The 25,990-nt window shown below is 50.1% G+C and overlaps 2 protein-coding genes across 6 annotated transcripts in view; both read right to left on the bottom strand.

The window, feature by feature from the left end:
• The window catches only part of LOC122385921 (pre-mRNA-processing factor 17-like), a 52,370-nt gene extending 40,806 nt beyond the window's left edge, over window positions 1-11,564 (bottom strand). The window contains exon 1 of the mRNA XM_043374588.1: window positions 10,711-11,564. The gene's annotated coding sequence lies outside the window, so the exon portion shown is untranslated. The remainder of the gene's footprint in view (window positions 1-10,710) is intronic.
• A 3,345-nt stretch (window positions 11,565-14,909) lies between these two features.
• Window positions 14,910-25,764, bottom strand: LOC122385919 (transcription initiation factor TFIID subunit 7-like). 5 transcript variants are annotated; one of them, XM_043374580.1, is made up of 10 exons: window positions 25,731-25,764; window positions 19,838-19,921; window positions 19,368-19,499; window positions 18,839-18,919; window positions 18,385-18,549; window positions 17,942-18,098; window positions 17,431-17,573; window positions 16,841-16,958; window positions 16,320-16,501; window positions 14,910-16,025 (listed from the first exon to the last, which is right to left on the bottom strand). In XM_043374580.1, exons 2-10 carry the CDS (start codon window positions 19,916-19,918, stop codon window positions 15,996-15,998), a joined length of 1,089 nt encoding a protein of 362 aa, XP_043230515.1. In that variant the 5' UTR covers window positions 19,919-19,921; window positions 25,731-25,764; the 3' UTR covers window positions 14,910-15,995. The 5 variants fall into 5 exon arrangements, with proteins under 5 accessions (XP_043230515.1, XP_043230513.1, XP_043230514.1 ...); XM_043374578.1 differs by lacking the exon at window positions 25,731-25,764 and adding an exon at window positions 21,623-21,748; XM_043374579.1 differs by lacking the exon at window positions 25,731-25,764 and adding an exon at window positions 21,630-21,742.
• Window positions 25,765-25,990: the final 226 nt, after the last annotated feature.

The following is a 25,990-nucleotide window of genomic DNA, read 5'->3' as shown; positions in this document are numbered from 1 at the left end:
ATGCCCCCCCCCCCCAGCGGCCGGCGGGTGGCGCGGAGACCCAGCGGCCGCCGGGTTAAATCGTAGTAAAACTGGCATTTAAACGCTGCGAAACAACTTACGTACAACGTAGCTCCGATGGGCCGCTCTTTCTTTTTCATCCCTCCGATTTTCTTCCGATCAAGAGAAGTTTCGTACCGAGAGAAGTTTCGCAGCCACGTCCGATATAACTTACGATAGCACGGATCCCCCCAGCCAAGTAAACTCTTCTTTTCTTCACGCATACAATAAAAAACAGGACGATGCAAGGATAACATATATAAACATCAGAATTTTCATGTTCCTGGGGTTATCAAGGATCGATATTTCTCCCCCAATTACCTACTTGGGCATAGTAATTCCATCACTGGGATACGTGTACCCATAGATATAAGTAAAGCGTGTATCCAGTCCCAAACTTGGACAATGGCCTGTTTTGATGGCTGAAAGCTGAAACCATCACCCGTAAAGCTAGTAGGGACTACACTCAGAACCGACAGCTTCGTATGCCTGACCTGACCCGACCTGGTGTATCGGCCCCCTCTCGGGTCGTGTGGCGGAGGCGAGGGCACAGCCGCTACTGCCGCCAGTGACGTCAGAGGGGAGTGGGCGGAGCCGGCGCGGCGTGCTCTGGGTCACGGTCAGAGCACGGCCCCGTGGGAACAGCTGCAGCCTATAGAGGATACAGCGCAGGGGCCGCATTCAATGTCGACAAAATTTGGTTGAAGCAAAGTCCGCTTCATTGTGTATTAGTGGCAGGGGGGGTTGTTTTTATCCACCCCTCAGGTTTTTCGGGAATATCTCCGAAACCGCTGAAGCTACGATGCTGAAATTTTCTGACTTTTCCTAAAACTAAATTGGGCACATTCCCTGAAAATTTCAAGTCCATAACTTTACCAGGGGCGGCTCCAGAGCACTGGGAATTGGGGGGTCCTATTCGTGAAGCGTGTCATTTGGGCGAAGATCACGATGCTGCACCAGTTTTACGAACAGTGAATGAAAGGTATCATGTGATAACATATACAAAGTTATTGTGCATCCTCTTTTGACACGTTTTTGCTATAATAGGCGGATCCAGGCGTCCAAAAAGGGGGGTTATTTTTTACCTCCCAACATAGGTGCCCTGACACCGCCTATGCATGACCAATACAATTTTAGTCGTTCTCTCATAAGAAAATTGTAACATAACAAGACCATTGCCACCCTTTTTAGAAACAGTACCTACCAACAAAAACCTTATTTACTATACTTTTTGTGTACCCCCAATCTCAATGATCTGTATCCGCCTATGATATTTGAAAATGCATATTTTTAGGATCCATGTGAATTCCTGGTTCATTCTCTATCGATCGGCAAAAGTTGCGTTAAGATTGGTTCAGAAACCTGGCCGTGGTAAACAGTCTAAAATGTATCTGCAATTTGCCCGTTTTTACCAACCTCTACCCCCCTATTGACATTTTTTTTTTTAGAAATGTAGATCTCGTTGAGCGAAATCGAATGCCGTTTGAATTTTGACAATCGGCCGGTTAGATCTCGAGATATCAAGGGGGGGGGGGGTCGTAAACAGCCCCCCCCCTGCCACTAATATGGGGTAGCCAGGAGCCTGCCACTAATAGGGAGTGTACGTCATCAACGACACACGTTTGCAATATCCACCTTTCGTCGAGTCGAAGCATCTACCTAGGTGTAAAACTACTCGAGGCGGGTGGAATAGCAGAATGCAAAACAAAGAAGATTATATTAATACACTCCTCGAAGCATTTCAATCCGTTTCAAGGTGCGTCAATTAATCCAGCACAAGAATCGTCGTGGTTTACGGTCGGTTGTTGGTACAATTTACGGGACCTCATGTAAGTCATATTCCCCGCAAAGTGCTCCATTTTGCCTTGATGGGGGCGTGACCCACCATTTGGAACCACTTCTGCACTTATCAGCACAGTATGACTATACGTAAGAAGGTCTTAGCATGAACTATTAAACATGAGCCATAAATAACACCTGTCTTTCCAGCATTCGTAAAACAACAATAAAAACAGCGCCACTTCCCGTGCCCCGAATGTCGACATTTTCATCCTTTGTTTGTAGCACGAGTTGCATCTCCAAGATACAAAACACAGCTCATTATAGGCATCAAAGGTGTCTTTCCCGCGGGCCATTGTGGCAGCGGCGTCTCCTTGGCCGGCTTCTATGGCAAACCTATAAATGTTATCTCACATGCAGACGCCATACCGTCCGTGACGTCACACGGACGCTCTATGGACGACACGGTGACGACCGGCGTGGCGCATCATAAAAATAGTAATAAGCCACGGTTTGTGTGAGGCAAACGTCGGCAGCGATCACTTCCCATCTAGGATTGAACACTGACATCTCAAGACATCTATGCATATTGTATATGATCGACAGCCTGAAAGAAATAAACATCCTTTTATCAATTGGCAATTGCAACAGGTTGAAGTATTTAGCCAGGGAATGATTAACAGCAGCCTGATAGCAAGCGAGGACGGCAATCTAGAGACCCTAGCGGTCGCGAGCTGGCACTGCCGTTTGTGAAACGACAGTGTTATCACAGTATGATGCACGTACAGCCCACCGCTAAAGTAATGTAGGGTTTTACCAATCTCAACGGTTGACTTTGACTGGCGATTGTTTAATGCGGAGTGATCGAAAAGAAGGTGTAAATAGCTAAAGTTGCAGCTGCAAGGGTGACGATACATATAAGCTGCATTCAAAGTTTGTAGTCTGGCTAATCGTTCCTAAGCTTCAGAAGCAGAACATACCCATGACTGAAACCCCACATTACTTCTGCTGTGGACTGTACCAACAGCTGATCCGTGCAGTCACCGCACTAATGCCTTATACCAACAAACACACCCGCGCCGTTCGGCTGCCGGCGGGCCGATCGCCCTCGCGGTCAGGGGTCGGTCGGGTCAGACAACAGCTCTGTCGGCGCGCGGACGGATCGGCCCAGGTCACGGCTCGATTACACACGCGTGCTATTGAGCGCTCCAAGGCCTCCAACACAACAATGAGCTAGCCAAATGTAAACATATGTGCAGTTATGTGAGCGCAATAGTTGGCAACACATCACCCAAATAGCATGATGAGGTCTTGGATCACGCAAGATGCTCCAAGCGCAGCATATAAGGCTTCATATTCAAATTAGAAGTTTAATAGTGATTGTAACAGCGGTGAGGCTTGAATATAGAATAACGTTCTTATACAAATACATTCAACTTGCCTCACCCAGAGGGATCAATGGCATACGGCAATCCAAACGACGTCGTATAAAGCTATTTTGCACTCCAACCGAGCAATGTAAGTATGCTCAAAATAGCCGGTTAGAGACAGAATTCACATTGCCGCCGCGGCGCTAAAACTAGGCATAGGGGAAGGTGGGGTAAGACGGCCCAGCGGGGCAAGACGGACCACCAGCCCTCCCGGCTGAACCGCTGGTGGTATCTACTGCTTTATGCACTCACTATGTTTGTTTTCCTTCGTAACAATGGCCACCTTGAGCTCATGCTGCTAGGATGCATAGCTTTTGAGTTATTGAGAAAAATGTTGTTTTTCGTCAAACCGATCTAATATAAGAGGTCTACGGGTGATTCAATTACGGCGCCTTTCTTGCGTGATTAGTTTCTATTTTGCACTTTACTGTGAAGAACAAAGTTATAAACTTAGTTATAATCACACTTTAGGAAAGGCAAGGTTTTGCAATGTTGGGCTATTTGACATATACGTCATGATAATGGCAGAATTTAGATTTGGGGCAAGACGGACCACTGTGGTCCATCTTACCCTGTGGTGGTCCATTGTACCCTGCATATGGAAAGTTCTTTTCCAATCCAAAACATTGGCACAAGTTAAAGTAAGCTAATTTTTCAGGAAGGAGTCTTTGTTGCATGTGAGCCATGCATGCAAGTGCTCAGTTAGCATGCATTCATGCCAAACGACAATCAACACACATGTTCTCAGCTTTTAGCTGCACTTCCATCACACATGAGTAAAGAATAAAGGCTCATTTTGTTATTTTACCATTCTGGTTACTTTTTCTTACAAGAATACAGAGCAAAAGTGTAACACACGTGAACGGATAGCAGGCACTGCTGGGTGGTCCGTCTTACCCCACGTTTTTTCTTGTCTGAGTTTTTGACATGTCCCTCTTTAAGAGCATCCACCACCTAGATGTCTTTGATTTGAAATTTAGTCTTTACACATATCAACAGAGGAAGGATTTGTAGCGGGGCTCGGCTGCAAGAGATTTTATTTTGTTTTGATTTGCGAGGCTGGTCAGTCACTGGGGCATATAGGCTGCTACAACTGTACGGTGATGGGTCATTGGGTTATGGGCATTCAAAGAGGATAATTTACTCAGGTTGGCTGCCCGAGGCTCTCTCTCAACCCGGTTGGGACCCCCCTTTAAATACGTTTACTTGAACCAGAAGAAACGACACTTCACATCACAGTCACATCCCGGCCACTGCACGGAGGGGTACCTCCCACTGGATATACCACATTCACACTTCAACTCACTCTAACCTAGCCTAACCTAACCTACCTAACCTAAAAACATAACTTAACGTAGCATAATCATGCACTCAAACACACATCTCACACACAAGAAAAACGCCAGACTATTAGTCCGCTCCCTCCCCCTTTACCTAACTCTCCCCCAGTGGTGCACAGTGACAAGTTAATGCAAGCTTGTTAGATGTCATTTCCCTGCCCATGTAAAACGTAGCTGGTGTATTAGGCTGCGGATCACCCTGCCGCCAAGATAGAACACATGAGCAGCCTGCTCCCAAAATAAAAAAAAATGGTCATAACCTCCCCTTCCCAAATAATTCCTAAGTACCAGCACTGATCCTAATCTATCCTTACAATTTCAACAACGTCTCGTTCAGTGGCGACATAAGTTTGACGATCGCAGGCATGATCTGACTTGTCTAATCTACCCCGTCTCCGACTCAAGCTAGTAAAAACGACAGCGGAGGCCTAAAACCTAACATCAAGGGAGAATCTAATGCCAGGCCGGATTTTCCCTGCTTTATAGAGTCCAACTCTCTTCCCCTCTCCCTTGAGCCTTAGCCGTGACCGCGACACGGCTATTTATTTTGCCCGTCTTACGCCGTAGAAGCCGCCCGAGACATCGAACGAGAACGACCATGCAAGAGCAAAACATGCTGCGCGCGTCGCCCGCGATCACCATTGTTGAGCCGTCGATTTATCAATTTTTATAGAGAACCTAAAGCAAAACCTATCCAATCCCGAATTTCGTAGCATCTTCATCGCCTAACGATCCTTTGAGCTACAAACCACCTATCAACATAGCCCTAGCGCCTACTTCAACTGGAGCCCGCTCCCAGTAACCCTACAATGACCTGGTTCCCCTGAACCGACCTCCATACATACTTATTTCCCTTGCACCTTATTTACCGCATCAGGCCAGTTTCCAGATCACCAGATCCAATACCAGATCCTTCTCCGACCAAACCTATTCAGAAAGCAGTATTCCCCCTGTAACCCAGCCGTTTTAACCTACCGTTCCGGAACAAACCAATCGCTAAAATTAAGCACCTCTAAATCACCAACGTTAAACCCCCTGCCACTGATGCTTTAACCAATAATCCTATTTGCACGTTTAAAGTGAGCTTAGGCCCGAATGCCATCCGATCAATCATAATTGCATATTCAATCGTTCAACCCAGACAATAATGCCGGGTTCACACCGGATTCCGGACCGGCAAAATTCCGTCTGCCGGGCCGGAAAAATGGCCAATTCCGTGCCGGAAAATTGAAAACTGGTGTGAACCGGCAAATCTGGCAACTTCTTTTGACCGGTCCGGCAGGCCGGAGAGCCAGATTTTCCGGTCCGGCAAAAAGTTGAAATCATCTCAACTTTTGCCTTGCCGGATAGCCACCGTTTGTGATATGAAATTAAGGCACGAGGGAAATAATGTTATGTTTCAGCGCTACAGGACCAATTTAACCAACGGTGCCCTAATAGTCTCGCGATTTTTCACGAGAATATAAAATTCAAGCGTAAATTTGACGGCGTTTCATTTTTATTTCAAAACATTTGCATCTCAAACGGAGTGATAGCTACATTTCTGTTTTTGTATTTCACATGTCTCATGGCCTTTTCAAATTATAAATTAATTTCATTGGTTGGAAAATATCCATGACTTTATAATAAAAAAGATAAATATTATAAGGAAGCGGTGAAAAGGGCGAATTTGTGGAACAACATTGCGGACGCGCTGGTTGTGGAAGGAGCGGAGCCAGTATCTGCAGAAGAGATTATCAAGCGCTGGAGCCGGCCGCAGGACAGGTAGCACAATTTACGTATTGCTAACTTCCGTCGTCTACGAAGTGGAGCCAGCCGAGCAGATTCTGAAATCTACATTCTACAAGACGCGCTGACAACACTTCTCTGCCCTCGATGCCCTCCTACACAAGCACATAGCAGCTCGGGAGGGTGGAGGCAGTTTTGCCATTCAATCGCAAGTAGAAGATTCAGGAAATACGATGGTACCTACTGAATGCCAAGGATATTATCCCGCGCCCTGCTGGGGGTGGGGGTGGGGGGAATATTTGAACCCTCCCTGTGGTTTTTCGCGAACATCTAAAAAACGGCGGCTGTTTTTGGCACACCTTATCATGCATCTTTTCTGCACATGTAAAAATTGTAGACCAAGGTCACTTAAGGTCAGGTCATCAGGTCACATCAAGTGACCTCACCTCATACAAAGTTTCAACGTCTTCCATATGCTACATCGAGCGACCGACCTCTTTGAAACTCTCAGCGATTGATAAGGGCAACAATATGTACATAATTTAAATAAATAACTATCTCGGAATTTTGATATCGGTGACCTAAGGTCAGGTCAATTTTGTGACCCCCCCCCCCCATTATAAGTCAATGGGAGAAAATTGATGCCAAGTTATGCGTTGGCTTGTTGTAAATCGTCGACATTCGACCTGAAAATCGGTGAAATTCGGCTTTCCATTACCTCTGGTGACCTGACCTTTGATTTGACCAAAAAAAAAAGTGACCGAATTAATTTCGTCATTAATTTTGACACTCTTTCGAACGCCGCCTTCCCCGTATCGCTACGTGGCCCAGGAGCCGAGTTAAAAGGGGGATGTTAAACACCCCCACCAGCAAGGCGTGGAAATTTAGGACCCCCCGCGGGGCGCGGGTTATGGCAGTAGAGCTCAGTGACAGTCAGATGACCGATTTTGAGACCCAGCCATCTACATCAGCAAGCGTAATATCAAGCTCGCCGTCTCTAATGCGCCCTGCCCAACCCTCAATTCCTCTTTGTTCGCAGGTGTTTTTAAACCAACAACAGCCAAAGCGCGATTGAAATTTATTAGTGTTTTTTTTGTCGATACCCAGCCCGCATGCTGTAAATGTTAAATTGTATTTATCTTGCTAATATACCTACCAGTCCGTTCCCGTCCCCGTTCCCCATCACCCGTAAGTGTAGACAACCGTGTCGGTGAACACAACGTACACGGGGGTACGACACGCATAGACTGGCCTCGCAGCCCCGAAATATTTCCTAATATAGTACCTCTTTTCGATACGACTAATTTCGACAAACCATGTAACTCTGACAAAGCATTAACTCAACCCATTGTAAAAAAAAAAACATTGTCCTACTTAAACAATTGGAAGTTGTAAGCGATGCCTGACCCTATTTCAACCATCCGTAATGTTTATGTCAATCCGGGTATAATTGTTAATGACTCGGCGGTCCGTGTAGCGATGGCCGCTCTCAGTGGGCCACAGGTCACCTCTGACTGCGGGTTCGGCTGAGCCATTGTTATCCCGCACCCCAGCGCGGTGCGAGCAGCGAGGGTCACCCGCCGATCCCCTGATCATTAGCACGGCCGAGCCCGTCCGGCCCGGGCGTCGCCGCGCCCGCGGGTTGGGGTCCGTCCTCCCCACGCGTCCCGAGACAGCACCTCCTCCGTGACGTCATGCACGCAGCAGACCCGACGACGCAATCGCGGATTACCGACTGACATGAAACGCGTGCTGGTAGCTATGAGTGCGAGAGAGGGAGAGAGAGAGAGAGAGGGAGAGAGAGAGAGAGAGAGAGAGAGAGAGAGAGAGAGAGAGAGAGAGAGAGAGAGAGAGCGAGAGAGAGAGAGAGAGAGAGAGAGAGAGAGAGAGGGAGCGAGAGAAGGGGGAGAGAGACATACATACAGACAGACGGACAGACAGAGAAAGGGAGCCAGATGGAAGCAGATGGCCGAACGTATAGATAGACTGACGAACGAACGGACGGACGAGTCAATGGGTCGCCAACTAACAGGCCGGCCTACTGACAGACCGTCAAACTGGCAGACCGACATACCATCAGACCAACAGACCATCAGACCGTGAACGACAAACCGACAGACTGACAGGTCAACAAGCCGACAGAGCGACTGGCCGACACTCAGAGACTGCATTAACGATCACTCGGAGAAGACTGATAGGAAAGGAGGAAAGTCGATAGATCGTATTCTTACACGCGGCGCATCCCTGCTCCGTTTTCAGTTGGTGCTCTACCAACCACCGCGTTGAGTGATCGTGTGCCGCCGTCAGACCCAGCGCCCCATCCCAGTTTCCCTGTGAACCCGCGCTGGACGGCCAGTGGTACGCGTTAATTGCTCTAGCCGCCGCAGGACCGGCGGCCGGGACCGACCGGGTGCCCAAAGATGGCCGCTTCTCTCGACCGGCGCCGGCCCCCCACCGCCGGCGCGCCGGCGGGTCACCGTCTGATCAGCCGCCAGGTAACCCCTCCCCACGAGCGGGACACCCCCTCCTTCACACACATTCCTGGGGGTTAGCCGGGTCGGCGGCCGCAGCCGGCTGATGGGTCCGGACGGCGCGGGCAGGGACATTTAAATCGTTCGTAAACGGTATTGATATCGTCGTTAATTGTCGGAGATAATGAGCGGCGTTCGGGCAAATTCTAAAGTTCAACTTAAAAAATAGTTCTGACTACACTCGATCAGAATCGTGAAATTAAATGATGCTTGTGGGATACGATTGCCGGAATTACAGACCACGTAACGTTAACTGTTAAGCAGAGCACGTAAATTTCACATGTAGGTCACATTTCGATTAAATGAAAGTGGAGCGAAAAAATGCCGGCCACTAAAGTATAATTCAAATCACAACTGATTCGTCAAGTTACTAAGCTCATCTCGGGCTTACATTAATTTACATCAAATTTGACTGGCTTTTACTTTAGCTCGGGCATTCCAACCCGTCGGAAATTACAATTTCGGAAATGAAAAATTTGTTGGTCGTTAATGACTTATGGGGTTTGTTTCGCATATTCACCAACCCTGAAACCTAGAAGACACTCGTCGTTCAGCACTGAGTTACGCTACATACTGAATGAAGTTACGCATGGATTTCTGGGGCTAAAACGCTCAAAACCTATCGTTACGCTAATTCGCAGATAGTGAGAAATAAACAACGTTTACCGGACATTGAAGCGATCGAGTATATACTGCAACGTACGTCGAATTGCACTGCATCAAAATTAATTGAATCCCTTCGTGCTAAATAATAAAACCTCGTGATAAATACTCAATCGTGCTGAATAATCAAATAATAGATCCGGCCACATAATTTCGAAAAAAAAACCCTGACAGTACTACTGACGCAATGCCTGTTAACTTTGACTGTCTCGAATCAGAGCTCTATCAATTAACAACCCAGTATGATGTAGTGTGACCTCCCACCGGTGCCTGTGTTCCAAAAAAATACCGACGTGTGAACGGTGTCAGAAACGGTGTTCTGCTCGGCCCTCCCATTCTCTCCGAAGTCCGAGTTCTCTCATTCTCTCCTTCAGCACTTCCATCTCGTCAAGTTAATCCATTCATGTTTCCCTCCCAAATAGCCCCAACAGATGTGAGTACTTTTCCAAGATATATTCAGTCAAAACGAAGAAAGAGAAACTAGCAGTGAAACGACAGAGTTTTCAGAGATATGCAAAAACTAGACTTAAACTATAGCCATAAAACATAGTGAACTGAGCCGATCTCCAAAACAGAGCGCCAGATTACCGATGTCAACTTTAAACTAAATAGCTACTACATAAATGCCGTCTTTTGAGCCTGCAACTGAATATTGGACAACCGGCTGGAGTAACCAAGACGAACGTAGCTGAGCATCAGATGCATTTTGAAGAAAGTACTACCGCCGTTCGCGTAATGAAGGCCAAAATTCGTCCCAATGGCCCGTCACTCTGATGCGTCCGGGCGCTCACATTTACACTCACGCACGCACACATTCAAGACCAGTCCTACCCCGCTTTAGACAAGATTGCCAATTTAAGTCTGTTAAGTGAAAAAATGAAACATATCCCAACCACCCCTTTTTGATACCCTACAGCAAGGCGCAATGCCGTTAACTCATTCAACAATTACACGCTCACACATACGTACATAACATGTCCCAGCCACCTCCATTTTTGATATCCAGATCAAGGCACAATGCCACCCAATCATACAACAAGTTCACACGCTCACGCATACGTACAGACCCCCCCCCCCCCAAACGGGCCTAAATAAAATTACATCCCCGGGGCGAGAGAAAAGCCGGGGCAGCAGGCGGGGCACATTGGGGAAGGATTATGATAGGAAAGCAGCTTCATGACCTCCAGTGCCGCGACCTACCGCTTAACTGTTGGCGGTGGACGACAGGGCTGACGGCCGGCTGGTAGCAGATTTAACGGCGGGCGGGCGGCACAGCGACGACGGACGGGTGGCAGAGTTGGCGGCCGCCCGCGGAGCGGTGGTGGCGGGCGGCAGAACGGCGGAGCGGCGCAGAGTCCTCCAGTGGCAGGCAGTCCTCCATCCTCCTCCTCCAGAACTATCACCGCCGACTCCTCCTCTCAAACTCTCCTCTCCGCTCGAACTCACTCCCTCCATCGCCTGTCCTTCTCCATCCTGCCGCTACAAACTGACTGTCTCGCCCACCTCTGAACTCCACTTCCCAGCTCTCCAACTCCAACTGAACTGCCGCCTGTCAGCGTCCCCAACGCCTCCGACTCTCCAACTGCCTTCTATCCTCAAAATCCTAAAAGTTTTGCTGGAGCTCCATCTGCCTCGGGCTGTCTCTGGATTTGCCGTCTTCGCTCCGCCTCCTTCTTCCGAGTTCTGCTGCTCTCTGAATTTCCAGTAAGGGCCAATTTTCCATGTCTTCTCTCTGTCTAACCAGTCTTCTGTATTTTCTGCTGAGTTTGGTTGCCGAAAGGGTGAGATTTCTATTAAATTTAACGTTATGTTGGGCCGAAACGTATGCGTTTTCCGCTGTGCAGCCTCCGGCGTGCCGTTTCCATGGTGACTGCTATCCTCTCTGGGTGCTCCTCCTCCCTTCAAATATTCTGGCGCCGATAGGTGAATTTGAATCTTCTGCCCCTCGTAGCCTCCGGCCAGGTTTGCCAGCGCGGGAAGATGGGCCCGGGAATACGGATGTGCCGTGCCATGCTGGAATTTGGATATTGTTACTCTGTCCCAGTTTCACGATGCTGATTGTCGGCGCCAGTCTCGGCACATCCTGGAAATGTGCTATTTCGAGCCGTGTTTTGAAGAAATTGCCTTTAAAGTGTGATACCGGTGGTCAATTTGGTCCCGGGCGCCCCGGCCTCCCGCTGCCGCAGCGGCGCTGTCGTGTCCTGTTTCCCAGGCTGACGGTGTCCGTTCGCCGCGCGTAGGAGGCTGCGTGCCTTTGTCCATCCGTCCCCCCGGCCCCCCTTGACCGGGGTTGGGACCCATTGCTGGACCCTTCCCACGGTCGGCGGCGGTGAGACGGCTCTGTAAGGGCCGCCGGATAATAGCATTTGGCGGCGCGGTCTCGGATCCGTGTTTGTCCTGCCGTCCGGTGTCGGCCAGATGGTCGGCGGGTCAGCGGTGTCTGGTCACCGGCGCGCTGCTGTTATAAAGGATGAATTTGGGAACGGGTTGGTTTGGGGAGGGAAAATGAAACGCGCCAGCGTTACAGATTGAGCATTCCGAAGACTATAAATAATATGAATTACGAGAGCAGTGTAGCAAGATATGCGGCCTCAAACCTTAGCTGGTCCGTCTTACCCCACCTTCCCCTATGTGAGGTGCTGATTGTATTACAGTGATACCTATCCAATTCCAAGTGCATTTTGTACAGTCGTTATGCCACTTCCTGCAGTGCACTGTGCGACTAATTGCTGTAATGTAATGACATAGTTGCCGTGAAATGGAGCACAGTCCAAGAACAGTGCGAAGGTGACGATCCCCAGTAGTCCCGAGCGGCCGCTGCCGGCGCCGACCCCGCCGACCCGGAACCGCCGGGGGGGGGGGGGGGGGCACGGCACTGTCACCCCGCCCCCGCCCCCGAACGCGTCGGCTCAGACGGATGAGACCACCGAGCGCCGCCCTCCCGCCGCGCTCCATATGGCTACGGGCTGGCAGGACGATACCATCGACTCCGAACACGACGGGAACACCGCCTGGCGTTCCCCGGAACACCGGACTGTCCAATAAGGTATAGCACTATAGCAGTAAGACCAAATGCGCGGCAAAGCTAAAAATTATAGGCATCCTGCGATGACAGCCAATGTTTGGAAAGCATCATTTATTATAGATGACACATCATCCGTCCAATAGCGAAAGCCAACATTGAAAAAGGCGCATCCTAAAAGGTAGAGACAAACATCATCTGCCGGTGCAAACGGCGCTTGGCAAACAGTTCGATACATGGTACACACTCCACATCCACTCCATTCTTGCCACAAAGAAACTGTCAAAGACTCCGGCCGCCGTGAGGCGGGGCTCAATGCTGGCAATCGACGGTATAGTTTGTCTCCGTCCGGCTGGCGTCGCTGTTACGGTCAGCCGTGTTTGCCGTCGGTCGTGGACCGCCGCAGACATCGACCCGGTCCCGGCAGCACCAGGGACGGCACCGCGCGGCACGGGCAGTAGACGGAGCGGACACGGACTCGGCGTCAGCCCGCCTCTGCCCGTGCGGTGATGTCTCTCCCCAGCGCCAGCGACGGCCGTGTGGAGCCGGCCAGGTGGCTGTCCGGGCCGGTGGGCGGCGGCGGGCCGGCCGGGCCGGCGGCCGCGCGCCACCTGCTGCGCCTGCTGCGGCTGTGCGCGCTGACCGGCGGCGCGGGCCGCTGCGAAACGCTGTACGCCGGCTGCATGTTCGTCGTCAACACCTTCGCCGTGGGCCTCTCGGGGGTGTTTTCGTTCCAGCTGGCCCTGCAGCAGGTGCCGCGTGACGGCGTGGTGCGGGCGGCCGCGCTCACCGGCCTGTTCGGGCTCACCTACCTGCTCACCTGGCTGCCCCTGCTGTTCTCCTTCCTGTGCGGCCGGCGGCGGCACGGCGCGCTCCAGCTGGCCGTGCAGGAGGTGCTCGACACGGCGGCCCGACTCCCCAGCCACGCCGGACCGGCGCACAGGCTGCGCCGAGAGGCCGCCTTCCTGCTGGCCGCCACTGTCGGTCTGATCGTCTACATTCTGATCGCCGCAGTGTACTTCACAGTGACCACGACGACGGGCCTGGTCCCTGAAACGACGACGTTACCGGCACCAATAGTCCTGCTCAGCGGCGTCACCTTTTCTCTGTACTCCACCTGTTCGCACCTGGTTCCGATCAAGTTCGCGCTGACCGGCGTTCAGCTGACCAGCGGGCTGCGGTGCGTGGCCGCCGAGCTGCGCGCGGCCGCAGAGAGCGTCGGCCCGCTCAGCCCGTCCGCCGTCCGCCGGCTGATGGCCCTGCAGGACCACCTGTCGGCCCTGTTCGCCGGCCTGACCGGCGTCATGACCTCAGAGCTGACGGCCGCCGTGGTCTACGGCACCGTCTCCAACGTGTCCATGTGGCTGCTGTTTGTGCTGAGCGTGCAGCAGGGCTCGCTGGCGCCCTACCTCACCATGATATCGCTGTACGTGATCGGCTCGCTGGTGACGATCGTGCTGCCCTGTGAGGTGACGCAGCGCGCGCTGGCCGCCGTCGACGACACCCGCGACCTGCTGCTGGCGGCCGAGCGCCTGCAGCCGCAGCTCAGCCAGCAGCTGGGTCTGTTCAGAGAGACGGTCGGCCGCGACCTGGAGCGACTCGGCGAGCTGGGCCTGTTCCGACTGCAGCGCTCCACTCTGCTCTCAGTGACGGCCACTGTGCTCACATATGTCATCGTGCTGGTGCAGTTCCACGACGCCGGCGGACCGCCAGGGCCCCACTGCGCAGACGCCAACGGAACCGCCGCCTGAGACGGCCGGCCTCCGCCGCAGAGGGGCGCAAAGGGCCGCTTCGGGGCCGGCCCCCGGCGCTCCGGGGCCGCTCCGGAGCCGGGAGCGCCACACCTGCTACTGGAGACTCCGAGACTCCAGAGCTGCTCGTTGGAGAGTCAAACTCGGAACTCCAGACATCCATGGGTGCTGCTGGGTGCTGCTACTAGAGTCTGGACACTCCATGGCTGCTGCTGCTGGAGAGGCCGGAGCAATTCACAGATGCTGCCGACTGCGGAAACTCCATCTCCCACCCAATTATAGCGCGGCAACCGGACGGTGGCTCCAGCGGCACCGAACGAGAGCCGTCTCTGGCACCAAGTGCGGCTAGCTGCGGATGGGCCGTCAGCAGCCGCCGGAAAGACGGGTTAAACAGGCACAGACACTTCAGCACACACCCCCGTGAAATGCAGCCGACGATTTTAAATAGCCGGCAGTAAAATACCGCATGAATACAAGAGGATTCTCTTTCTGGACGGTATCTTTTTCTGCGCATCATTCACAATACATTATGATGAATTAATGAAGCACGATATAGGCCGAGCTGAGTTTGTTTTGGAAACGGTTTTTAACAATCGCATAGGCATCTAATACACAGCCATCCAGTGTAACCATTCCATTGTTTATTGACCAAACTGGACACGATATTCACCATGACAAACTTATAAGCTAACACAAAAACTTTTAGCCATTTCAATAGAGTACTCCCATCACAATGTTCACGGCACGACACATTCACTATTCTGTTTGTTTGTTAGAAGCTGACGGCGTGTCGACTGTGGTGGTCATTTAATTGCGCCCATAGCGTTATACTGGTAAAAAGCCAAAAGATTTCTGGAACATCCAGCACACCTTCACTATTCACATCCATTTGCCACACTTTGCATTACTTCTGGTGTCGGAAGTCCGAAGCGAACATAGAAGTCGAGATGTCCGTTCTAATATCGCACTATGACCTGAGGTCACAGGCCATTTCGCCATACCCTCAGGGAAAAATGAACATCCTACAGCGATCCAGGGACCATCCCACTCTGTCCTACGGAGTCAGATATTTCAGGGCCCACCCCATCCTAGGGCCCACCCCACGCTGTGAGTGTGGGATGTGGGATGTGGGCCTGGGTCGGATCGCTGCCGAACCAGCCGTGATATGATCATTTATCACTACAGACGGTGCGCCACCACAGACTACTGAAACCGTCAGCGACCCCTGCCGACCGGCCCACGGAGCCGGCGAGGGTACCACACTACCACATAGGGCACCACACTCGGGCCGCGACAGACAGTGTTCAGACGCCAGGTATCGTGACGCAGGGATCGAATACGGACCGTGGTCAGGTGCCTTAGGCACGTGCCCCTGGACCGTGGTCAGAGGTAGGCACGTGCCCCAGACCCGTGGACAGTGTAAGACAGGAGCCCCTGGACCGTAGTCGGTGTAAGGCATGGGCCCTTAGACCGTGGCTAGTGTCTAAAGGGCCCCGGTGTCTGTTCTACCACAAAACCCAGTGTCTGATGGACACCTGGCTGATTGGACTGCGGTGACCTGTCGGGATATCGCCCACAGCGCTGAAGTGACCGGTATATTGGACTGACCCGGTCTGTTGGACTATCCGGTGACGCGGTCTGCTGAACTGACCCGGTCTGTCGAGAGCTGAATGGCCCGGCCCGGCGCACGGCACACTGCACCTGCACCCGCACTACGTGCGCTGTCCCTGCAGCTCCTCGTACTGAAAACCACACAGACAGCACTACATCAGGACCGGGAGATCACCCGCCGGTACAGCGACGACATTACTGAGTAGGTAAATTCAGAACAAGTGCTTGGCAGCGTAAGCACCCGACCACTAACCTGACATTCCCCCCTCTCCCAGTGACTAGTCAGTGACCTAAGCACCCTAAATTGATTACCCTACTAAACTGACCCTCTACCGCACCACGGGGCTGACCTGATACTAAGCCACACCGATGACCTGACACCTCCTCCACTGACCCGCCACCTGATGATATCCCTCCACACTGACCTGCCGCCGGTAGTCGGCCTCCATGTTGGCCAGGTCGTCCACCATGGCGCGGAAGCGCTCGCGCAGCGCCTGGTTATCGATGCTGGCCATCTCGGCCTGCTGCGCCTCGCGCTGCGCCTGTACGTCCGAGATGCGGCGCTGCAGCTGCTGCAGCTGCTCCTCCACCTCCGACGGCGACTCGGCTGCGGTACGTACGGACCAACCAGTGGGTTACCAGGACGGGCACACGGCACAGGCAGCCGCGACCACTGACACCAAGGACAAAAACGGAACACCATATTCAGATCCAATGCAAAGTCTTGCCAGTTTGTAGGATTATGCATATTTTTTGCGTATATACATAATACTTGAATTTACAGACCTCACCAAACAGTTAAACATTGTGCTCTAAAAATGGCCACACTCTATATAACAGTATATCGATATTAGCCACCCTGTCCTGTATTCAGGCAGCTTCGGTCCCCGATTCCACAGCGGCTGCGCCGCACCGATCACTGCCTCGCCTGACCCGCGTAACTCACGGTATTCGCGTTTGATGGATATGCCGGAAGGCGACGGTGTGGACTTGGCCGGCGACTCGGCGTGCGGAAACATGCTGCTGTCGAACTCTGTCTTCACCTGAACGTCGCCGGTGGTGTCCTGGCGGCGCGGTCAGAATCGGTCAGCTGGGGCGAGCAGAGGACGGTAAGAATCGGTCAACAGGGGGCGCTATAACCGGTTGGAGCGGAGAAGATCAAGTAAGAATGGCCAGGAAAGAGAATCGATTATGGAACAGTCATGAGGCGGTCAGACCTAGTGAAGGAGTAATGCAACCAAGTCAGGTAGGTGGTAGTCAGAACCTATCAAGCGCGGTCAGATAGGAATTCGTTCTAAATCAGGAAGGCCAGAAGCGGTCGAAGGGTGGTAAAAAAGGAAGGCCAGGGCTGATCAGCTGGGGTGAAAAGACCTAGAGTGCTCCAGCTCTCGGAGGACGGCTGAGGAGCTGAAACACTGCGCTGTCCGCTGAACAGTGTGTTGCAGCGGGGGCCACGGGGTATTACCGGAGTGTGGCGGCCGCGATGGAGACTGGAGATAACGGTGGCCGAGTGTGGCGGCGCCACCGTCGACTCACCATCGTGTTGGACATGTTGGAGTCGCCGACGGAGAACTTGGAGTTGGACATGGCCGAGTCCTCCGGGTCGTCCATCCGGTTCAGACTGCGGTCGGCCTCCTCGTCACTGTCGCTCAGCTCCTCGCCGAAAATGTCGTGCTCGCCTGGGGATGGGCAATGAACACAGGGTAGTCATGTGCTGAACACTGGACAATCTACTTTTCACACAAACAGTTCGTCAAGGAGTCTACAATTGGCCGAAATGGTTACAGGACGTGATGCAGAGGGAAACACAGCAAAGCTGAACAGAACAGAATTTGACTAAAACGTCAGAAGTTGCAGGCACATCTTTGCATTCATCAAAGACCTTTTAACGCATATACAGATTCGCAAGTTCCACCATGCACGAAAGTTATGACTTAAGGCATCGCAAGGGCAAAAAAAAAAAAATCCGGCTGTCGGGCGCCGCCGCCCGTCCGTGTCTATCCCTATCAGACCGCTCCCGATGCGACTGTCGCGCGTCCCGGCGTACCGAGCTCCTCCTTGATGCTGGCCACGGTCGGCAGGCCCGACTCGTCCTTGAGCTGCTTCTTCTCCTCGTCGACCACCTCGTGGCGCACATTAACAGCCTCGTTATCCATCCGCAGCAGCCGCTTCACCTCCTTCTCAATCTCCGGAACCTCCACAAACTGACGGAGAGACAGGACCCGACGTAACGACACCTCGACAAATTGGGACAGGGCGTACCAGTATAGACACGACACCTCGACAAACTGAGAAAGACAGGACCAATCAGTATGGAGACAAACCAAAGAGACAAATGAAGGACAACAGGGCTGATCAACATAAAAGCGAACCGGGACCTCGACAACCTGAGACACGGCACATCAGTACAATACAGAGACAAACAGACAGACATGTTTAAACTATTATCCGCACAATAATAATTGAGTGAATTCGCCGGTCAATACGTACCTTTTTCTTCAGCGTGCGCCTGAAGCGTCGTTTCCGGACGTTCTTGAGCGGCGGTGTGAGTCCGTGCGGGTAGAGGTACCTCTTCTCCACCTTGCTCGGGTCGCGTCGCTTCTTGTTCGGCGACTCGTCGTCCGAGGCGTCCTCGTCCTCCTTACAGAGCATCATCTGTGGGGCGGGTGGACGTCAGCAAAGGGAATACCTTTGTCGTCCTTACAGAGCATCTGTGGGGCGGGTGGACGTCAGCAAGGGGAAACCGGCCGATAATTGTCATCTAAGCAATTAATTCTTGCGTTAATTCCAGTTATTCTGTGATCACCTTCTGTGAGGGAAATACATTCCCCAAACAAAACAAGAAACCGGTAAATCATGATTGCTTTAAGTACGATCAAGCATTCGGAAATCAAATGGCATGTCGATGCAATGTAGGATTTAGCATTATGAAACCCAAACATGCCTGGCAAATGTCGGCAGTTTTGTAGAAATTCTTTCCGTCGATAGTCTTGTAGGACTCCGTGATGGTAGGCAGGTCCACAATCTGAAAGAGATAATAATGCACCTAAAACAGAATGCTAATTGAAATGCATAATAATAAGTTTCATACCGAAATCTTGGGGCACACCAAAGTCGATGCTGTTCAGTGACAACCGAATGAAAAAGTTTCATTAAACTCCGTGGGTCACTGGTCAAGTCTGTCCTTTCAAATGCCAATACAAAAGTGTTAAGTGATTAGGTACTGCATGGATGCCGAAAGCCATGACAACTTGATTTAGTTTCCGACACACAAGCTTATGTAACAGCAAAAACCCTGTCAATCGAAAATGCAAGTAACTGCACAAGTGGGATTGCACTGGTCTGCGGCTACCAATACAGATATGCTGACCTGACAGCAAAAAAAAAAACCCGCTGCCGTTCATCAGGGCGCTATCTCGTTGACGACCTGGTACCGCGGCTGCGCCGTGGCCCAGCCGCAGGTAGGTACCCACCTTGGCCGGCAGGTACCAGTTGTCGAAGCGCACTGTGCCGCGCCGCATGTCCGACTCCATGCTGATGAAGAGCCGGTCCTTGATGGTGGTCATGCCCTCGCGGATGGCGTGCCGCAGGCTCTGAGCCGGCGCCTGTGGAGAGCGCAGCGGCGGCGCCCGTCAGACTCGACACGGCGGGGACGGCAGAGCGCACAAACACGCCGAAGCTCACACTTATAAGATATTGTCTTAGGACTGGCGAGGAGACTTTTAGAGGAGAAAACACAATCAAGCTTAACTGCTATTGCATGAACTTAAATCAAATGAACCGAATCGTACAATGCCCTATCAGCCCTAGAAATAAGACAATACAAATATAATCTTTGTGTAAAGAAAGCCATAGAGATCTTATATTACAGCATCAATTAACAGAGCTGACAAGTGAAATGACTAAATGAGTAGGTACTGCTGGTTTGGGGAACAGCACTGACCGCTGGCAGGCGCAGGACGAACTGGCTCTCCAGCTCCACGGGCGGCTCCGAGCCGGGCGGACGCTCCGAGCGACGGTTCATCTTCTGAAACACACCAAACAGTTGAGTGGGTGCATGTGGGCAGACCTACAGGCCTACCGGAGCCGAAACTAATACCTACAGGAGAGGTGGGGGACGTTTCTGGCCACACTCAAACCTTTTTTTGCGTTACATAACATGTAGAGAAGACCAAACGGCAGCCGCCTCAAAATAAATATATCCTAAATACACCAATTTTGCATCGTGTGTGAAAAATTGGCACCAGGTCAAGGTAACATAACCCTCGCCCATAACCTTGGCTGAATTTTGCCAACCAACCGACCAAGAATGTCGGGGAGGCAGGGTCCGTTGGATTCCCCTAGCTGTTCTGCCCCTGATCGAGCTAGAGCTTCTCAGAAAGAGCGTGCTGCCCATGATGAAAGAAAGCCGATGATACCCAATTTTAACCCTCACCCCAACCTGGGTTGAACGGACCCCCCTCGGTTCTTCGCGAATAACACGTAAAAATTGATCGATCGCGACGTAACTTTAAGTACCGTAAAATGGGGTGTTAAGGGACAGTGGGGTGTTAAGGGACAGTTGCACGGGAAAAACTTTGAGTCATATTAACTTCCCAATTTGAGAATGTTCAATAAAAACTTCAGTGTGGTAGTTGACACTGTTTTGCTCTTGACCATAGGAGAAAATGGTATGGTTTTTCATGCAAGTGATTTGGTTCAAAAATGGATTTGAAAATCATGCTACATTTTCACAAAATTGAAACATCTCCAAAACTCTGTGTGTACCACATAAACTAGTGGGTGTACAGGGAAAATGAATGCATAGGTGTAATTGTCACATGTATTGCACATGTTTCCTGAAAAACTTGTGCAAATCCACCCATTCATTCATCATCCTCTTCCTCTTTTCCGGATACATGCATATTTTGAGGTGGATGTGGGGTGCTAAGGGACAGGGAAGAAAAAATAAAAAATAATATCTAAATATAATTTAATTAAGGAGGCATGGAAAACACCAAATTCCACATAAAATGCTGGCAAGTTCATGCTTTTATCTCTAACACATCTTAAGTTATGTAACAAAACATCTCAACACTCTCGTTTACAATGATGGGTCAATGGAGACTGATGAAGATAAATGTGATTTCATCATAAAAAGGCTAAAACAAAGAGGGCAACAGAATGACAAGTGACTAGCTTCAACATGGGTTTTTATTGATGACAGAAGATTACTTTTTGGTTCTGTTTGCCTTATAATAAGCACATTTTCCACAAGCGTAAACTGCATTACACGTAATTGGCTAAAAAGGTCATTAGTGGTGAATGAACCTGACTTGTTTTGTGACAGAATATGCAAAACATTTCAATAAATAAATTGTGTGCCCTTCCACGCCCCAATTGTGGGCATTTGATGACCATTTCTTGGAATAATATAGGTGTCCCTTAACACCCCACATTGGGGTGCTAAGGGACAGTGATGAAAAATAATAAAAAATAATATGCAGGTATAAATCTTAAAAACTTTAATGTGGCAGGCATGTAAAGCACCAAATTCCACATAAAATGCTGACAATTTGATGCTTCTATCTCCAACCCTTCTTGAGTTCTATAACAAAACACCTCAAAACTGTCCCTTAACACCCCGTTTTACGGTACCCTCGCGTTAATCAAATGAATACCAGACAGTCACCACATCCATGCAAAGGAAAGTTGGTATTGGTATGGGAAAATAAAATTCACAGCTCACCAGTCACCTTCCGCGTATGATACGAAAAAAATTAGCAGGTTGACCGAGCTTGTACCCACGGTAATACCATAACACCGGAAAAAGAAGCTATCAGTATTTGAGGGCAAACGTACGGGGACTACAGTGCTATAAGCGGCTCTCTCTATCGCCTGGATAAAAATAGGCCCCGCCCATCCCAATCAGCTGCTGCATGACGAGTTGATGACGACAACCACTACTTACCAGCAACCAATCTAGGGATAGCGTACGTGACAGTAATGGTGCAGCGGTTGCAAAATATTACATTGTTATTCAAACGGTTTTTGCTTTTAGGGCCTTGTTAGATGAGGATGAGGTTAGATTAGATGAGGTGTTGATGAAGGCAGGTATTTTTTTTAAATATTTTTTTGACAATTTTTTGCCCTTGTTTTACTTAAGCTGAACCAGGGACCACCTGAAGTCTAAACCTTATTTTATATAACATGTCAATGCTGATGCTGTCTTGAAATGTGAAATTTAGACAATGGTTATAGGAATAATGAATAGCAATTTCACCAACAACATTTTAATCTCTAGGAAGTGCAATTAAAATTAAAATCACTGTCTGCCACACTGCTCCATCCTGGTCATGCAACCAACGTTCATGGGTGGTGTTTCACGGCAGAGCACGCACTGCAGTGCTCAGCACTGCAGTGCGCTGCGTGTGTCAGAGCATTGGGTTTCCATGGCAGTGTCAACAAACTTCACTGTGACGCTAAGCTATGACAGCATCCCAGAACGCTAGCACGCTGCGGTACCAGCACCAGCAGCATGCTAGCAGTATTTGAACTCAAACCTCTGTTCTTGGTACGGTTTTTCAGAACCTCTCACTCTGTTCCAAACGCGATTGATCATAAACTAAGAGATCACATGCAACGTCATTTGAGTGATGCTATGGTATGCCGTAGCTACCAGTGCACACAGTGTCTGGATGGTGAAACAGGGCCATTATTAATCACATTTGCTTTGCTTTGTTTCAGCAGAAACCTGTCTGCACATGGGAGGAGCTCAACAAAAGCCCATCAAGTTCATGCATGGCAGTGGATCTCAACAGGAGAAAACCAGAAAGAACATGGATGCTTGTAGATTGCAGTTGTACACTGCTGTTATCACCTGATGTGCGTGGCTGGCATTGCTCCTGGCAAGAACCACCTGCAAGTGATGAGAATGAGATGGTGCCTCAGTCGTTGAGTGTGCTGCAGTGTGAGAGGCGCCCTGATCTCTACTTTGTGATAGGTTTCCATTGGAGGTTCAACTGAGAAGTGAGAACTGACTGTGACCATGCTTGAGCATGCCAGTGGAGCTTTACATGCTTAGGGCAGCTTTTGAACAGATGCTGACCATGGCATGTCCCATCCAGTTATCACGTGCACAGAATGGTGGGGGGAGGGCAACTCTGGGCTCTTGAGTCAGCCCTACTGCACAGGGGGTACAGATGGCCGCTTACGTTTGGTGTGTCCTGCACTGCATTATCAAGCCCAGTCTGCGCCACAGGCAATGGGTCGGGCTGCACTATATTAAAGGCAGACTATCTTGCAAAGGAGGCTGGCATCCTCTCCCATAATGACACACCAATTGGCAATCATCGCTGCGATGATCACGAGGGTGTCCGCTTATCTAACATGGTGAGGTGGAGAGCCAGTTCAAGCTGGCCTGAGGGATGGTTTTACTTCATCTGAGGCCCCCTTTCCCCGCCTGCCAGGTCCGGTCAAACGACCGCTTCACAGTGAACGACTTGCAGTGGATGCCGTCCCACAGCGCAACGAGCTCGCCGACCAGAGGCGGCGGCCAAGAGGCGGCCGCGCTCCCCCAGTCGACGGTCCCGGTGGACGTCGGCGACGCCCACCGCGCGACCATCAGATCGGCTCGCGACAGCGCCGTCGCCGACTGACCGCATGACTGGTATCTGTTCTTGATGTGGGACCGACTGCCACCGCCGGTCGCGGAAGGGCATCGCTCATCGGCCATCGACGTCCGCCAGCTTCGCGTGGGTCACTGTTCGGGCTGCCACCAATACACCGAATCGGATGGAACCCTGTCGGCGAATGCCGGCGGTGCCCCGACATCGACTGCGCGGCGGCCAGTGCATCGCGTGCCGGGAGGAGGCTGGCACCCCCGATCGGTCATTGGTCACAAACCGTGTCCCAGCTCATGACTGCATCCAGCGCAGCTCTGTGAGATGTTCTGCAGCTGCTGCAGTCTGCCGCGTGTGTTAGTGAAAGAAGAATGAACATGAGAAAACCTCAAAACTTTATGCCTATTCGCAATTGACCAGTATTGGAATAAGTTTGGATTTTGAGAATTTGTGTCCCTGTGCTTGTGCCTGTGTGGAAAGGCATGCTTTACGGTGTACCATCTCAATGTCAAATCCCGGCTGCGCTGTGCGGATTTGTGCGGCTGCTGACAGGCCACCTGGGTGCCAACGTATGTGCGAATCCGCGAATACGTTGTGTTTCGTCAGTCAGTATCGTTCTGAAAATATTGACTGCAATAGGCTATATAGCGTATGACGGTTCAGCCCAGCAGTAATAACTGACCATTGATTGGGCGAATTTTGTGTGGTGGTTCGCTAATACATAACCTAAAGAGTGTTTTGCCGGAATCGTTTAGTAGCAGAACTGACCGGAATATAAGTAGAATGCAATGGTTTGAATCGTTAATTTGTTGAAACGATTGTTCTCTGAGACCACTGTGTAACTTTTGACCTGAGAATCACCAATTATAACGACAATGGGGAAGCAGTAGGCTGTACTGTAGAGTGTAGGCAACACTATATAGTTGGCACACATACGGAAGCACACGACTTACGCAGTGGACATCTGCATCATGCATGTTAAGGTTTACTGGGAAGAGTGAGAAATTAGTCAGAATATAACTGACTAAGGAAAATAGGCGATATTTCCTATTGAGCTGGGGCGGAGAGGGGGAGGGGACGTGTGGTCAGCTATGCCAATAATTCATTCTCTTTATGCAGCTGTGTAAAAGGGCGTCCGTTTTTGGGTGAGACCTTCCCCATCGGCCATTTCCAAGTTAAATCGTGGTGGAGAGTCTGGAGACCTCAGCCTCGGTAGTCGGCACCCTGCGCGCTGCGCCACCTTGCGAAACATAAAGCAGCAGTCCTGACATCTACAGGCGTGACTTTTCATGAAAGCGCGGATGTGTTCGCGCTTATGCGAAAAAAATGCTTCCGAGTATGGTTGATAATGAGATTAATTGTTGTCATTTATTTATTAATTCATTGGCAAAAGTACCCTAATAAATCGGTAAAATAGCTTGAACTGTATCGTATTTCCTTGGGAAAAAATGACGAACTCATCCTAAGACATCCAGATTATTGGATGCGTTCGTCAGTTGTAAGTAGTTCAAGTTTTTGGGAAAATTTGCTTGTGGAAAATCATAATATTTCAAAGATATGCCTATTTTTGAATAATTTATGCATTCATCTGCATTGAAAAATGATTGTAAAGCAAAAGTGCAAAAGATAATTGTCAATTTATTTTCTCAAATCACAATTTACGAACGCACAAAACTCCAGCTTTTAATTTAGTGCGTGTGCGAATTGCGGTCAAGAAAAAATATTTAAATTGTCTATATTCCTCTTAAAACAATGAAGGATGAATGAGGAAAACGCTGTTTTGAACAATTGTATATTTATTTTTTCTTAATTAAGCAAAAGTACAAAATTTTCAACTTTTATTACATTTGCTCTCACAAAATCCATCACTTTTTAGCATGACGTCATGTCAGCCAAATTTACTAGCGCCATCTCTGGAGAGCATCTTTCGAAACCTCCAGACGATAGAGAGAGCCCTATAAGCAAGATACCTATAAGAAACCAAAACGCTATGGGGACATATTATTGGGAAAATATAGGCGGCGTTCGATGTCTCCCGGACGGCAAAGATTCTTTTCCTTCCGGCCAATCCCGTCCAAGGTCAGCGGGGGCTCGGCTGCGGTTATGAAACGTGATTGGCCGGGCGGCGTAGAATCTTCGCCGTCCGAGAGACATCGAACGCGGGGATAAGCAAATAAAAAGATAGGCGAAATCAGCGCAGCGAAATGCATAAATCGCCGAATTACAAATACTCACCAGAAAATTATTTTGATGACCTCATTAAAACCTAAATAGTACAAGCTGCAGCTGCAAAAAATACATTTATTGATCAAATGATACTCTGTCAAAATAAATTTTAAAATTCAAAATACTTTGTAGAACTTATTAAAATGAAAATTGAGGATTCTTTTAACCATTTATGATGATGGCCAGGATCCCTTTCTATCATTTCAATGACGTCATCAAAAGCAAATAAGTACTATGAGATCACTCTAGATATAGAAAGCACGCGTATA

Source organism: Amphibalanus amphitrite, unplaced genomic scaffold, assembly GCF_019059575.1.
Source record: "Amphibalanus amphitrite isolate SeventyFive unplaced genomic scaffold, NRLGWU_Aamphi_draft 000235F_arrow, whole genome shotgun sequence".
Lineage (NCBI taxonomy): Eukaryota > Metazoa > Arthropoda > Thecostraca > Balanomorpha > Balanidae > Amphibalanus > Amphibalanus amphitrite.
Note: the sequence above shows the minus strand (reverse complement) of the source record. Positions and strands in the feature narration are given on the sequence as shown.